The sequence below is a fragment of the Squalius cephalus genome (assembly GCF_949319135.1).
Source record: "Squalius cephalus genome assembly, chromosome: 1".
Taxonomy (NCBI): domain Eukaryota; kingdom Metazoa; phylum Chordata; class Actinopteri; order Cypriniformes; family Leuciscidae; genus Squalius; species Squalius cephalus.
The window spans coordinates 58,178,950-58,195,654 of record NC_137122.1 but is presented as its reverse complement, the minus strand read 5'-3'; the positions used below and the strand labels follow the sequence as shown (position 1 = coordinate 58,195,654).

The following is a 16,705-nucleotide window of genomic DNA, read 5'->3' as shown; positions in this document are numbered from 1 at the left end:
TTTTAGGGTCTTATGGTCTCTGACACCCATACACTTTTAGGGCAGAAAAATAAGGAAGAAGAAGCAAATCGATAGCTTCAAACACAATTGGGTTTCTCGGACCTAATACTCCATATAGTAGTAGAAGTAAAATTCTGACAATTTTATAATGCAAAAATCTTTTTGTTTTGTTTTTTACCTCCACTGAATAAGACATTCAGATTGAATTAGAAAAATCTGCTCCATCTTAAACACTCATGACATTCCTGTCAAAAAACAAACAGGCAAAGCATTTCCATAGCCTGTGTCAATTTTGAAGTAAAATAAATAAAAAACGGGTGAAAAACTGTTTGTTGACAACAGTTCTTCTAACCCTAATTGATGGAGTGTGTAGCTTTTCATTTCTTAAACAAATCATGGCCATTCCCAGGATGACAATGTCAATATTCATTAGGCTTACAAATGCAGCAGCAAAGTTGGATGGCATTTGATTTTAAGTAAGCTGATATTTCAACAAAGGAGCTCTAAAATGTATGGCAATTATAATTTTCTCCATCAAATATGTGCATGTCCATAAACGTTTGAAGGCCACGTGTGATTGCGTCGTGTGTTCGTGCGCTAGAGGGCAACAGCCTCATATCTCATATCCAACACAACACCATCCAGCAAACGAGGAAGAAGCCGATTCACCAGTGACATTCCTCGAGCGGGAAAGAATGGCAAACGCGGGAAATGAAATCGCGTTTAAAAAGGTATATTTCAACACGTTTATCTATTTACGTCTTCGGGTCTTTAACATGCATCTCATCATAATGCCATAGCAAGTCGAACACATTTAGGTCATGAGCGTTTTTCATGATGCCACGGCGTTGCATTGATTCCCATGTCTCCCTCTGTTTTAGGAGACTGTTGCCAAACTGTTGACACGCTCTTTTAAGGAGGACAAAACCAAAGGTGAGAAACAGTCAGACACACGCAGGGTTCACCTTCACCTGGCAATGTGGTAAAGTGAGAGAAGCTGTTGGTTATGGAAACTGTTATGCATTTATAACGTTCCTACATGGCAAATTAAAAATAAAATGATTTCTTTCTCTTCGTATTTTGATTAGGCCACCTGTCATGATATTAAAACGCATCATTATTTTGTTCTTCATTTTTCTTTGTGGCCAGGAGTGCTACTGACATAATACGAAAATGAAACGAAAATCAAACCTTTAGTATTCCCAGCTAAACATCTGATGGCACACGTACATCTGAGACGTATATTTGATGTGTTTGTATCGTGAAGACGTTTTTTTTTTTTTCTTTTCATCTGCAATATGTCTCTAGGACGTTTCCTGTCAGATATGTCAAATAGATGTTTAGAAAATGTCTTTAAGATGTTTATGATTCAGAATGTATGTAAAACTGACATCTTAAAGATGCTGATGCTTTCCAGATATAGTAATCTTTAACAGATACTCTTGCAGACGTAACTTACGTGTGTGTTTGTTCGTTTGTGGGTTTCTGGATTTTACTGTTGATGATTTGACATGATTCAGGAATGTTTGGTTGTTCGAAGCTCATATAGATTTGCTGTCAACAGGTCCATAAACTCGAAGTGCTTTGTGGTAGATTTATTTTTCTTCTTTCGCACCTGATTTAAGTCTATCTGGGTCTCGTCTACAATCGACGTCCCCGTTCAATAATATTTATACTCTAGTAGCGCGTCTCCTCATCGACGTCGGCTGAGTCCCCTAACCCTAACTTGCTGCGCAGCAATAACTAAACATACTTCAGACAAGCCTTCAGATATGCTTTAATCACGGCCGGAGGATCAGAGAGAATCCCACCAGAAAAAAGAATACAACAGTTTTTATTGAATAGGAGCATGGCTAAAATGACATGATGCATTAAATAATTTCTAGGGATGCAACGATATGAAACTTTTGGCCGATACCGATAATTCTTTATATTTGAAAGCCGATAACCGATATAGTGGCAGATAAATATAAACCTAAATTTTTATATCTTTTTTGAGAGCCTGATTACAAAAACAAAAGTCTCACCATTAAAATCACGTCCCAAGCACACAATTATAATGATGTTCTTATTATAATGTTATGTAGCCGATATGACAGATTTGTGTTGCACTGAACCGTATTTTCCTTTAAGTGATTCCAATCATATTTCAAGCAATTCAAACCCATCATGTTGAACAGTGCGCATCTGAAGTGTCTCAGCTGAAGGAATTAATACATTATTTATCGGCTTTAATATATCGGGCAAATTTTCTTATCAGGCCGATAACGATAACATTAAAAATGAACATATATTTGCCGATATGGTGGTGGATATATCGTGCATCCCTAATAATTTCCCTACAATTTGATTGGTTCTTCATGTGCAAACCCTTCTGTTACTAGGTAGAAGCAAACTCTGTTTTCTTGATTACTTCATTGTTAATCACAAGTTTTTCAAGTTTTTTTAGTCATCTGTCTAGTTTCATTTCCCCTATTTGTTATTTATACACTCACACACTCAAAGTCACGAGGTTTCGACCAAAGGGTTTGGAAACATTTAAGATTCAAAGGTGGTGATGCTTAATTTAGTCTGTCCCAGCCACTGCTACTTTCTTACAAGAGTACACTATTGAACCAGGAACAATAATATGTCATTTAAAAATACATTTGCAAATAATATCAGCCTATAATGTTGCTTCACATGTACAATTAAATGAATTGCTAAATACAGCATTGAATTAAAAATGTAAAGCCTGTAGAAATACTAGAAATCGTGAAATAATTGGGAATCATGCATCTAACAGTGCATTTCATTCATCTATTATAACTAAGAGTTGTTTTGGCTGTTTCATTATAAAGGTCCAAAACATTCTTGACTCTTGCATTGTCAGTACAAGATCTTGACCAAAAATTGATGCACCTCTTAAATAAAATTCCTCCCTGGTCTGGCATGCTTCTTTTAGTAATGTAATGTCTGAAACTTTGTACTTCATGATGACTCGTTTGCTGTATTGCTCATTTGTAAGTCGCTTTGGATAAAGGCGTCTGCTGAATGTAAATGTAAAATCACAACATGTATTTCCATCAAGAGGTGCATGAGTTTTTGGTGAAGATCTTGTATTGACAATGAAAGAGTCCAGCCAATCGCCGATCATGGTTTCGAGTATCGATATATCTGGCCTTTCCCATGAACACAAGAACGCACAGTAATCTCAGACAACTTAATCCAGATATTTTTAGCAAATCCACAAATTCGTTCAAAGAAGCACATTATCCATAGTTCAGTGATCGAGATTAGAAGATCTAGCATCTGTCAAATCATCTCAGATGCGTTAATCAAGGTATAAAGAAGAACTGGTGATCCTGGTGGCAAATTTTGCTCTGAGGTAAAAAAAAAAACTTTTTAATTTAGTACATCATTTGTAGCTAATTGATTCTCACATCAGATTTAAAAAAAAAAAAAAAAAATTTTAAACTGAATTTTGAGTTTATAACTTGCAATTCTGACTTTTTTCCTGTGGATTGTGAGATATAAATTTCGCAATTACCTTTTTTATTATGATTATTTTTTAATTCTGTGTTGGAATCAGTATATAAATAAACTCTCAGTTCTCAGGTCAAGTGTTCGGGTCAAGTACAGTTTCGGTCTGATGTATTTGTGAAATCTCCTCTCACATTTGAACACCAAATGCAACATGATCACTTGCAGCCGGTTCCCGTTCCAGTTCACTTCTCCTGAACTAGTTTTTGGTGCAGTATTGTAGCATTGCATGTGTGTGAGGAGTTGTCGGATAAAGACAGAGACGTTACAGTTACTCATATCAGCGTTCAGTCATGGCGTTTTTCTTGTGCAGTCAGCAGTGATGCTGTCGTCCTCGTGACGGAGATGCTGAAAGTGTTTGTTGAAGGTAAGACAGAGTTTACCTGTCACGGTCTGATACAGTAGTGCAGTTTCTCTCAGTATTAATGTGAGGATGGTCTGTCTGCCACAGAGGCGACGCGCAGAGCTGTGAAACAGGCCAGCAGTGAAGACTGTGACACCGTCGACATCGAGCACTTTGAGAAGATTCTGCCACAATTGGTGAGTTTTGTTTGAGATGTCTATTGTTATTTTTAAAGGAGTCATATGATGCTTTTTAATGTTTTCCTTTAGTGTGTGTAATGTATCGGCTTGTACCTGCAAAGTAACAAAGCTCATAGTCTCCTGATTTACTGTCAAACCAAACTTTATTCAGACACCTTCAACATTTCTCACATTATCACGGTTTATTCGCTATAGTTTAGAAAATGGTAATAAAATATTACGAACTCAGAGTTATCAAATCAGTTGATATTTCACTGGTTTTGTCCGTCCTTCTGTTAGACTGTCTCACAGATGAATTATGTTGAATATCTGTCAGCTGTTAAATTTAACTACACAATTAGATAATACCAGTTTAGATCAACCAGTTACCAAGCAATGCTTCATTTTGTTCAGTCTGTGTGTAAAAAGAGCATTAGCAATTAAAGAAAAAACACTTCAGCAAAACATGATCAGGTCAAAGTGTCTGAATCATTTTTGGTCCCAAATTGTTATAAATGTTATTGGTAATCCACTGTATGAAGAATCTTTTAGTATGATATGTCACACACTTTACTTCACTCACATAAATGAACTATAGTGTCCTGCACCCACTAGTAGAAAAAATATAAAAAATTATATCTGGTGTCTGAACAATTTTTGGTTTGACTGTATTTTAACCAAGAAACCAAGGAAGGAGGGGCTTTGTAGAAATCAGCTTGTTTCAGGCCCCGTTTACACGTACATGGCTATTTTGAAAAATGGAGACATTTCCCTTCGTTTGTGCCCTTCGTTTACACGCAAACGGAGAATTCGCCTCTGAAAACGATTCTTTCTAAAAACTCCGGCCAGAGTGGAGATTTTGGTTTGCACGTTTGCATGTAAACTGAGAAAAACTGCGTTTTAGGCAGCGACGTCACAGAATGTGACTATTTTCGGGATTCTGATTGACTAACGTGGGCTTGAGCTTCTTGTTACACTGCCACCTACAAGTCAGGTTCGTGTGCACGATGTTATTTTTGAAAACGAAGAGGGGTGAAATGTCGTTTATGAAAATAGCCATCCACGTGTAAACGTAGCCTCAGACAGACTGGGAATAGAGGTGCTGCAAGAATGTGAAAATAATCTTTTTTAACATTAAAACATGTTAACCTATTCTATTACACCAAGTAAAGAAAATAATGAACTTTTAAAATAGCATCATATGACCCCTTTAATATTTTTGTTGCAAGTTTGACTGTAGTTATAATAATAAACTATGGTCATGTTATTTAGCCCTCTGTTAAGCATTAATGTGGTTCATCACATGAAGCTAAACTTTACTATCTAAATGATTTTTTAAATATATTTATAAGCAGTGTCTACACTTATACAGTTGTGGTCAGAATTAATGGCACCCCTGCTAAATATGATAAAAAATGGCTGTAAAATTTCTGTTTTCTATTCACATTTTTGAAAACATTAACACTTTTTTTTAATGTTTTTGATAGTCTCTTCTGCTCACCAAGCCTACATTTATTTGATTAAAAGAAATGCATTAAGATTTAAAACCGTAATATTGCGAAATATATTATTACTGTTTTCTATTTGGATATATTGTAAAATGTAATTTATTCCTGTGATCAAAGCTGAATTTTCAGCATCATTACTCCAGTCTTCAGTGTCACATGATCCTTCAGAAATCATTCTAATATGATGATTTGAGGATCAAGAAACATTTATGATTATTATCAATGTTGAAAACAGTTGTGCTGCTTAATATTTTTGTGGAAATTTTGATACTTTTATCAGTATTTTTTGAATAGAAAGTTCAATGAACAGCATTTATATATATATATATATATATATATATATATGTTCTCAATAATGTTTTTTACATTTATTTAAGCATGTATTAAATATAAATATTTTGTAACTTTATAAATGTCTTCTGTCACTTTTGAGCAATGTAATGCATCCTTGAAGAATAAAAGTATTAAATTCTCTTTTTTTTAAATCTTACCTCAAATGTTTGAATGGTATTATTGTTTCCACATAATTGTTAAGCTATAAAAACATATTTCAACTGATAATAATCATAAATGTTTCTTGATCATAATATAACAATGATTTCTGAAGGATCATGTGACACTGAAGACTGGAGTAATGATGCTGAAAATTCAGCTTTGATCACAGGAATACATCACATTTTTACTATATATTCACATTTTTTATTTTTCTTTATTTTACATTTTAATATTTCACTTACTTTTTCACTGGAGTTTTGTTTAAAAAAAATGCAGCCTTGGTGAGCATAAGAGACTTCTTTCAAAAACATAAAAAAAATTGTAATGTTTCCAAAAACTGGTGCTGTATATTTACATAATATTGAATTACTGAACAAACAATGGACTAAAAATGATCACAAAACAGTTGTTTTTCTAAAAGCTGACTTTCTTAATATTGGATTTTGAAAACCGTTACTGTTTTGTACAGTTAGCCGTGTTTCTGTGCTTTTACTAAACCTAAAAAGACTCTCTCGATCTGTCAGACTGCATAGTTTTGTGTGTTGCATACTAGCAAAACTATCATAATTTCTTAGTGTCTCCTTTCCCTTTGCAGCTTCTTGACTTCTAGAGATGCCAGCAGAGGGCGACGCAACCTAGTTCTGCCGAAACGCCAACATCCTGGACTTCACTTTTGCATATTTACAAAATGTAGCAAACTTTATTTTGACTCTGTGCATGTATTAAATGTATGACTAATAAAATTATAATTTTACTGGTGATCCTGCATGTGCTCAATCTGTTAAACGTTGGTATTGTTTAGTGGTTTATTTATGTGCATAAATCACTGGGTAACAGCGCTTTTATTATGGTCTGGAGTCTCTGTGGGCCACCTGTGCTCTGCTCAGCGGCAGGTGCTCCCAGCATGCTCTGCTCCGGCCCCCATCAAAGCCTCTCCAAGCAGTTGGAATTGATTAAAGTAATAAGGGAGGCTGCAAAGACCCTTAGATGATGACAAGTGGCAGGAAAAAGAAGCACCCCCTCCGGCCACTTTGAAGTTCCCCTTCTTCCCCTCGCTGTCCTGCAAAGTGCTGCGGTTAAAGGTGTCACGGGGGTGAGAGGGCAACAGGGCGGAATGTGTGTGTGTGTGTGTGTGTGTGGAGAGAGAGTGTCAGCCTGTTAAAATTATGGCGACCACACGCATAGTTGTTCAGTTTTAGTGGAAGCATAACAAAACAAATTGGGACCGAGGAACATGACACAGGAAGAGAGAGGGGTGTAATTTTGAGGGTAAATAAACAAGACGTCGGGTTGCTCAAGGGGGCTCCCGGTCTTTCATCATTTTGCTCTGATAATTGCGCTAACCTGCCGCCAGAGAGTTTCCAGTAGTGAATGATGTTGGTTAAGGGGTTTGCTTTGCATGGGTTTGTTGTTGGGTAAGCAGAGCACAAGGAAAGATCAACATGTTGGATTTGGTTAGATCCTGTAGTTAAGGGCAACAGCAAGAAAAACACTGCTTTTATGTTGGATACAAGCCTATTTGCTTAAATTGGGGTTTGTACATTAATGGAAAGCCAGAAAATACTGGGATATTTTATAATTGTGGTTTACAGGTGTGGAAAATTTATTTCTTTAGTGAATATATGTTTTTTCTAGTTATGTTCAGCTATACAAGTAACACTGTTATCATGAATACAGCACTAGGCTCGAGTACCTTATTGCTTTTATTAAACGGTTACCACACAATATGAATATTAAAGCCAAAAAATATGTATCAATTTAATTTTCATTTAGTAAAATTATTAAAAGTCTTCCTTCCTTCTGCTGAAAAAAAAAAAAAAAAGTCCCTGACCGTGAACAGTAGCAGAAGTTACATTATTTCTCCATTAGATGGCGGCAAATACTGTCTTTATGAGTCAGTCAGCAGAGAAGACTTTTATATTAAAAGGGCCGAAACTTGTGAACACGGAAATGCAAGATGCAACTGACAAATGTCAGGGCACGGGAAAACCCCTTAACTGTAAAAAGGACAAGATATCGCAGCGGACATTCAAACGGATTTTTATTACAAATATAGGACTGACCTGAAGGAAAATGCCATATCTACTAGGGATGGGCACAGTACTCGATCACTCGAGTACTCGAACGTGATAGCGACGATCGATCATAAAAACGATGATCTGAGTTTAAAAAAATACTTTTTTTTCTGATTGGTTATAGCAGCATTTTGGGCGGCACCTTGAGCTCTGATTGGTTAGCGTTGCCAGAGCGCGGTCCAAAGTCCAAATCGGAAAACAGAGAAAATGGCTTCAAAGTCACGTAGTGATGTCTGGCTTCACTTCGACAAAATAGATGAAAAAACAGTTCAGTGCAAAATTTGCAGCGCCAAGCTGTCACACAAATCTACCACAAGTACAATGCGTTATCATCTAGTATTTGTACATAAAATGTCTTCCGATACCACCAAAGACGCAACTCAGACGAGCATCGCATCTTTTACCGTCAGACAGAAATGCAACGCAGCCAGAGGTGAAAAGATGACACAACTAATCACTGAAATGATAGCGAAAGATTTGCTGCCCATTCGTTTCGTCGAAGGAGAGGGGTTTAAAGATTTGATGAATTACGTTGAGCCCCAGTATAACGTCCCATCGCGCAAGACAGTCACGAGAAGAATAGAAGCTTTATATGAAAAGACTGCTTCTTCACTGAAAGACAAACTGTCAAAGACAGCGAGGATGGCTATTACGACGGACGCATGGACCTCGCTGACCACTGAATCCTATATAACACTAACTTGTCATTACATTGCTGAATGGGAAATGCATAGTGCAGTGTTGGAGACGCGCAGTTTCGACGAACGACATACCGCTGTGAATATAGCCAACTACCTAAAATATGCTACAGAACAGTGGCTGTCAAGCTCGGAGAAGGTAATTGCATGTGTTCACGATAACGCTAGCAACATGGTTCTGGCGAATCGAGGCGCATTCTGGGAATCAGTGCCCTGCTTCGCACATACCCTGCAGCTAGCTATCAACGAAGGCTTCAGTGTTGCGTCTGTTAAAAGCGTGATAGCTGCCAGTGGCCGATTGGTGGCACATTTTCACCACAGCACCGTGGCTACAGCGGCACTTCGCCAGAAACAACAGCAGCAGAACGTACCCGAGCACAAACTCATCCAGTACTGTCGTACGCGGTGGAATTCTGTGTACGATATGTTCGAACGTCTTTTCGAACAGAGATGGACTGTGTGCGCTGTTCTGTCAGATCGCAATACTACAAAACTTGCAGATGCGAAGACGCTGGACTTGAAAGATGAGCACTGGCAGATTATAGAAGAACTTATACCTGTTCTCCAGTCTCTGAAGTGCGCCACAACAACAATGTGCAGTGAGACGCATGTTTGCGTTTCGATGGTCTATCCGATCACACATAGCCTCATCACTAAACACCTAAACACACAGACCAGTGAGTCTCCAAGAGTTTCGGAATTCAAGACAGCAGTGGCAGAATCTCTGAAACGGCGCATAATCACTGTTGCGGAGGATGATGAGAAAGTGGCTCTACCTCTGATTGCAGCAACATTGGATCCAAGACACAAACATCTGAAGTTTCTTGAGACAGAGCTTCGAGCGAGAGTAAAGGAGAGTCTGAAACAGCTTTTCGACACCGTTACAAATTCTGTCACACCCATTCAAAATGACCCTCAGCCTGATCGCGCAGCAGCAACGGCCCTCGACACTCTTTTCGGTGAAGATTACGGTGCGAGTGATTTTTGTTCGTGTGACACTGAAATCGAACGCTACTTCAGTGAGCCATGCATCTCTGTAAACCAGGACCCTCTACTGTGGTGGAAGGTAAATGAGAATCGGTTTACAAAGCTGAGTATCATTGCCCAGTGGTACTTAGCTGTCCCCGCGACATCTGTTCCAGCGGAGCGCGTTTTTTCCACTGCCGGCCTAATTGTGAATAGACTCCGCACACGCCTCTCGCCTGAGCACGTAGACCAACTTATCTTTTTGAACAGCAATATGTAGGCTGTATAGCCTATGTTTCTTTTTGATCAGTCGTGGTAAATAGGCCTATAGTTTACAGAATGTCTTTTTGTTGTTGTTTGTTTTAATAAATGATTCCGTCTGTTTTATAGGCTAGGCTACCACAGTGTCGTTTGTTACACTTTTTTCCTTTAGCTTTAAAAAAAAAAAAACTAAGCTGTTCGTTTTTGTTGTTGTTTCATAAGCACAGTTGAAATATGCTGCTTAAGTAGCCTAACACTGAAGATAACGTTTTATTTACTGTTGAATAAAGTATTCTCAAAGTATCATGTGTGTTCATTTTTATGATGATGAACATATCCTTTAAGTTGTATTCAGAATTCATCAATCATGTGTTGTTCAGTAATTTAAGTCAATTTTACTCTGACTAAAGTGTAATTTTAGGCAATATACTGTAAAATAACATTTTGGTTTATCAGAAAGTGCTAATGTAATTCAAAATATTGCTAAAATATTAAATTGATATCATCGTCTCCATGACAGACACGCCCCGCCACCTCCCCCGAATAAGCTCCGCCCCCAAACACGCCCCGCCCCCCGAGTACTCGAGTACTCGAGTACTCGTTTTTTGAGACCTATCAATGATCGAAATAATAAATTGACTAAAATGCCCATCCCTAATATCTACTGTAAATGCAGGTACACTCGCTTACTTGATCTTACACAATTCTGTAGTACTCTATTAGCTTCAATGTACAATATCAATGAGAACAAACATGTTTATGTTGCTAAGACTGGTTGCTAGGGTGTTGTGATATATAGAACCCATAGACAGTAAAAGAAATGGACACAGCGACCCCATTGGATTCAACGGAGAAAAGTGAAGTCAATTATATAGAAGCACTCACTTCCTGATGGCTGAGCGACTGCGCAGACTCAAACTGAGCTTGACGACGTAGATGTGACGTGAGCAACCTGTCTGTCTTCTAGTAGCTGTGCCAAGAGAAATCTGAATCATTCCCTTCCGAAACTTGCAGAGACGGAGAGTGTGAGTAGGAGCTGTCCATGAGCTAGGAGCAGGAGAGACTTTTGCTAAGTATTCTGATTAATTATTTTGACATTTTGCCTCCACGTCCCCCCGATTGCGCGCAAGCTTCTCCTCCTGTCCATACGGTAATCTCTCTACTGTGCGACAGAGAGTCGAGTGGTTATGACGCAATCGTTAGCCTATTTTTACAAAAACTGCTTCTACGGGGCCATAACGTAAGATACAAGGTAATGGAGCCTTTTATACATTTTCGTGTTTCTTTAGAAATAAATAATGGACAAATGGAGTCTTTAAACGCCTCAGATGTAAAGTTATTCGTTGTCAAAGTGACGCCAAAATGAATGGGAGTCAATGGAATGCTAACAGCAGGTGGGGGTCCGCTAATCAATGGCGGCGCCCGGAGAAGCTTCAGTGTTTTCCGAATGATTGCCCCCCTGGGGAAACCCCTTAACTGTAAAAAGGACGCAGCGGATATTCAAACAGATTTTTTATTACAAATATAGGACTGATCTGAAGGAAAATGCCATATCTACTGTAAATGCAGGTACACTCACTTGATCTCTCACAATTCTGTAGTACTCTATAAGCTTCAATGAACAATATCAATGAGAACATTGGTTGCTAGGGGTGTTGTGATGCATAGAACCGCTGAGTGAAGTGGTCATAGCTGCTACTGACCAATCAGAATCCAGGACTGGAACCAACCGTTTTATGTTTTAATCGATGTTATAGTTTAGAAATTGCGTCAAAATGTGGGAATCCAAATCACATACTATTGTGCTTAATGAACATAGACTGTAAAAAAAAAAATATTAATGAACATAAATGCTCTCTGAAATCATCTTTACAGTTCACTTCAAACTTGGTAATTAATCTTTAGTAGTAGGTAAATGATAAATGTTAGGCCTACTATAATTAATTTTTTTAAAACACAATTTTTGTATTGGAATGATTTCTCACTAAGAGCATAATTAATTTGATCTATATTGCATTCATTATTCCCGTGAACATAGAAGAATTTAACTTTTTTTTTTTTAAGGTTTGTCCAAACGTGTCAGAGAAAGAAAGCTTTTTTACCTCGGATGAAAAATACATACGCTGGAAATCATGCGTATATGGCTTATTTACCATTTGTGGAAAAAAAAAAGCTCCATTTAATAGCAAAAACATCTTAGTTTAATTACGTTGGGTGGTTCTGTCTTTCAAGAACAGCTTTGCTTACTTGTATGAGTCATTGGGAGTCATTTCAAACAACTGATTATTCTAAAGGACTGTTAATTATGCAGGATTAAAAACAAATTTCTGATTCCGTTACAGATTTTTGTTCAGTACCACTCATCTGCGGCCATTTCATGTAGTCTTGGAAATGATGATTGCTTAATGTTATGAAGGCACCAAATTGATCACTTTCTACATCTTCATGGTATGTGTCTATTGAGAGAACGAAGTTGCAGCCTGTCCATTTTAGTGGCATATACTGTATGATCATTGCAACTCTTTGTGCATCTTAGTGGAACAAATTACCCCTGAAGGCAGCGTTATTAAACATTTGAAAGTAGTTAAGACAAGAATGGAGGGGTGGGTTGAAAAGAGTAATGACTTTTCTTGATCCTACATTAAAGACTGGGAGTGTCAACAGCCATTCCAGACTCTTTGGAGAAGCTCTGGAGCGCTGAGCGAGACAGAGACTGATCCGTCTCCAATTCGGCAGTAGAGCTTGGATGGGTCTACACATAAGTCAGTATTCAGGTCTGTGGTTTGTGAGCAGTGAATTAGATATGATGTTATGGATGCAGGAGTTACAGCGGCGTGGCGTTCTGACTAGTCAGGAGATCAATCTTCTACAGTAGCTCCATGGGATTTCACCCAAAAGTTTCCCTTGGATTCGTAAATCTCATTTAAAACATAACACAGAGTACATCTTGATCGGTTTGTCACTTCTGGCAAAGACATTATCTACTGGAATAGTTTGAGGGATGCAGGTTCAAGTTAAGCTGTACTTGACAGCATTTGTGGTGTTGTTGACTACTAAAAAAAATCCTTAAAGCAAGAACTTACTTCTATTGTAACTGCATTACTGTAAATGAAGTTGTAGTTGCATAAAGCATTAAGCTTTCTGACTTGAATGACTTTCCTTGCTTACCCACTTCACATGATCACATCATTGAAGCTGAAAGATTAGAAATAAAGTTGCACATTCGATAAGTTGTCTGCATATGTGCATAGTAAATGTTCTCAAACAAAATCACTATGTTTACAACCGATGCATGAATCCATTCTTGCCCTTGTTCTAAAGTTGTTGAATCTAGATTATTACTAAAGTTCTGAAGATCATGCTGTTACAGTGAATTGCTACTGAAGTATAATATGAAGTATAATCATTTTAAGCTACTCTAGCTGCATTTCCATTACCCTTCAAATTGCGCAAATTGAAATTGCGAATAAAAAAAATACGCCCAATGGAAACACGTCAATTTTGCAAAAACTCCTATTTATCGCAAAAAAGTTTTTACGCTCGCATGAGGGGGTTTTCAGGCAATTCGAAAAAGGAATATTTCGCAAAACTGCAATGGAAACAGTTTTTGCGCATTTACAGGTCACCTGACTTAGAAGGCGCGGTGTGTTTGGACAGAATACGAGACAATTCTTGAGAAGAAAGAATGACAGAAATACTGGATTCTAAACCTCAAAGAAATGCCACAATCAAGACCTCGGAGCAGAAATGAGTGAGAAAAACCCAGAAACACCTCATATGTGCCGCTCACAGTATAAGGGTCTTTCCTTGCCATTAATGCTTGGATAACACGCCTACGTTTCCTTCCGTTAATAATAATGTCTAGTGCGGTAAGTGGCTGTGATATAAACTTACCAACGTCCGGTGCCATGATTTTTGGAATGACTTATCGCGAGAGGAAAAAATTACGTTTTAGTCGCATAACATCGGTTAATGGAAACGCCGTCATTTCGCAATAGTTTTTTGTCGATATTTAGAAAAAATCGCAAAAGTTTTGCGCAAATCTTTAATGGAAACGCGCCTTCTGATGCCATGAAAATAGCCACTGAAAAAATATTTTCCCAAGTTTTCTGAAGCCATACCATAGTTTTGTTTAAGGAACAGACTGAAATAATATACTGTAAGCCATTTTTCACTGATGTTCTTCCCCTCCGGAAAGCTATTAACTGCTTTGAGGTAAGAGAACTGGACAAACCATTCAAAATGGTTTTGTACACAAAACAATTACAACAAAACAAGAAATTAATTTAAAAGATCTGACGAGTCTTTCACAAATCAGACATCAGGACTTCTGAAATTCAGAATATCCGTTAATTCAGAATATGCATGTACACGTGAACTGATTGTGATTATTTGGTCTACAAATGCAATTGTACCATTACTAACATTATAATAATGTTATTATAAACAACTATTCTTCCAAGACCAAACATATCAACACTGTCATATCCATTACCATGCCAAACACTCCGCGAGTTGTCATGACAGAAGTACAAATTAAAACGTTTCACTAGATACACTGACTGTAGGTACACTGTTTTTAAATTTACACATTTAGCAGATGCTTTTATCCAAAGAGACTTACAAATGAGGAACAGAAGCAATTAATCGAAGAGCTGACAATATTCAAATGATGAAAGTTTAAATTTTTGAACTGTTGTTTTAATTTGAGCATTGACCATTCCTCTCAGCACTAATGGCAGTGTTGTAGTTTTGGAGACTCAGTCTTGAGTCTGTGTAGAGTCCAAGACCATATTTTCATGAACTCTTGTGCATTTGGTCTCAGTCTTGACCTGGACTCAGTGTTCAGTCTCAAGTTTTGCAACACTGTGGATACGTTTTGTGGTCCACGGCGACTTGTGCATATGATTCGCTCTGTGCTGTCGTATCTCTGGACCCGTGCGCAGTGTGTGTGCGCTTTGGAGGTTCATGTGACACTGATGTGAAACCAGGCTTCATGCACTCCAAAGGAAAGCTTATTTACACTGTCTGAATCGTTCAGACCCTCTTCAGGTCTCTGTCTTGTCTCAACCTACTCGGGTCTCGGCCTAAACTTCAATAAGCTGGTATCGATTACAACACTGACTACAACACTGAACTTCTCAAAAGACCGTATTATTGTCTTATGCCCCTTGTTTTGAAAGAAAATATGCTGAAGAAAGAAACAAGAAAACAGTGTACAAGGCATTTTGGAATACAGAACTCTGTGTATATGTGTTGTGCATAATGATATGTCTAAATATGGTGTAAGTATGGACTCTAACTTTGTAAAAAGCTGTACTGTGTGCTTTGTTGCTGGGTGATGTCATTCTGAAACAGTTGGGTTTGCATCAGACCAGTTTCTTTTCTATTCCAAGCTCTACGTTATTAGGCAGCTTGTCTAAATCATGAAATAAAATGCAATTCAACATTTGCTATCTTTATTGGCAGCTCATGTGCTCAGTTTAACATAATTTAGGGTGTGTTCACACTTGGCAGGCTTGGTTGGATTAAAACAAACTGGTGCGATGGCTCTGTTAGTGCAGTTCATTTGAATCATTGTGAACGCTGCCATCTGAACCCTGGTTCAAACCCTCAGCAAAAGGCCCATCCAAACAAACTCTGGTGCGGTTCAACTGAAATGTGAACACAACACGGACCAACGACATCTAAATGAACCAAAAACAGGATATACTGTAATGTCACAAGAGGTGACCCTAAAAAGGACAGAATCTCAAGCATACCTGAAATACCTGTGTGACGGAGGGATTCCTGCCCCTGTTTTGACTCCTTTACACATTTTATAAGTTCTTCACGAGTTGTCAGCTCCATCATATACCATCATATGTACAAGCATATGATAATATGGGCATTATTTTGAATGACCGACAAGTTCAGTCACAAAATATACGTCATAAAAGCAGTTCTTTAGTTTCAATGTTAAAAATGAAAGTGTTAAGCGATCCAGGACTAAGGCTGCGTCCGAAATCGCATACTCTCTTGAGTAGGTGCTTATTTTGAATAAGTAATTACTTCACGACCGCTAAAAAAAAGTATGTTCTATATAGTATGAATGTGTGTAGTATGAATGTAATCTGGACATATTACATCCACCATGTTGTCACAAGACCTACCAGCGTCAGCTGTGTCGCTTCATTGTCATTCACAAATCCTCTCCTTTGGCCTCATGGGATATTAAAGTGTCCATCATATGCACACTTCAGACTCTCAGCAGAAAAGAGGTAGGTCATCTGGGCACTTTTTGCCTACTCTTTTATGAGTACTGTGAATTCAGACATACTACTTTTGTCACATAATGTTTTTCGCCTACTATATAGTAGGGAAGTATGCAATTTCGGGTGTAGCCTAAATGTTTTATTTTCTGTTTTGGTCCTGACCAAAAGAACCAAGACAACCGAACTAAAAGTGTGAACGCACCCTTAAAAGAGAATGTGAAACTAGTCAATTTCCAGAGGTTGTAGAATTTGCCAGTTGAACTGATTCAGAGTGTAGAACACAGTATGACCCAAAATCTCATGAATTTGGAAAGACCTACATAAAATGTTCTGCATTGATGCCTGGAGGGAAGCTCACTGTTTGCCTTTGTGACCTGACCTGGGGCAACAAGCAAGCCTGTATG

General features: G+C 37.9%; 2 protein-coding genes across 2 annotated transcripts; both read left to right on the top strand.

The window, feature by feature from the left end:
• Positions 1-625: 625 nt before the first annotated feature.
• cenpx (centromere protein X) lies at positions 626-6,807 on the top strand. The gene is made up of 5 exons (XM_079889978.1): positions 626-731; positions 882-933; positions 3,836-3,889; positions 3,974-4,062; positions 6,643-6,807. Exons 1-5 carry the CDS (start codon positions 696-698, stop codon positions 6,655-6,657), a joined length of 246 nt encoding a protein of 81 aa, XP_079746104.1. The 5' UTR covers positions 626-695; the 3' UTR covers positions 6,658-6,807.
• Positions 6,808-8,473: 1,666 nt separating this feature from the next.
• Positions 8,474-10,066, top strand: LOC307171770 (E3 SUMO-protein ligase ZBED1-like; the record flags this gene model as incomplete). Its single annotated transcript, XM_079893597.1, has 1 exon — positions 8,474-10,066. The coding sequence occupies one exon, from the start codon at positions 8,474-8,476 to the stop codon at positions 10,064-10,066; it is 1,593 nt and encodes a 530-aa protein (XP_079749723.1).
• Positions 10,067-16,705: the final 6,639 nt, after the last annotated feature.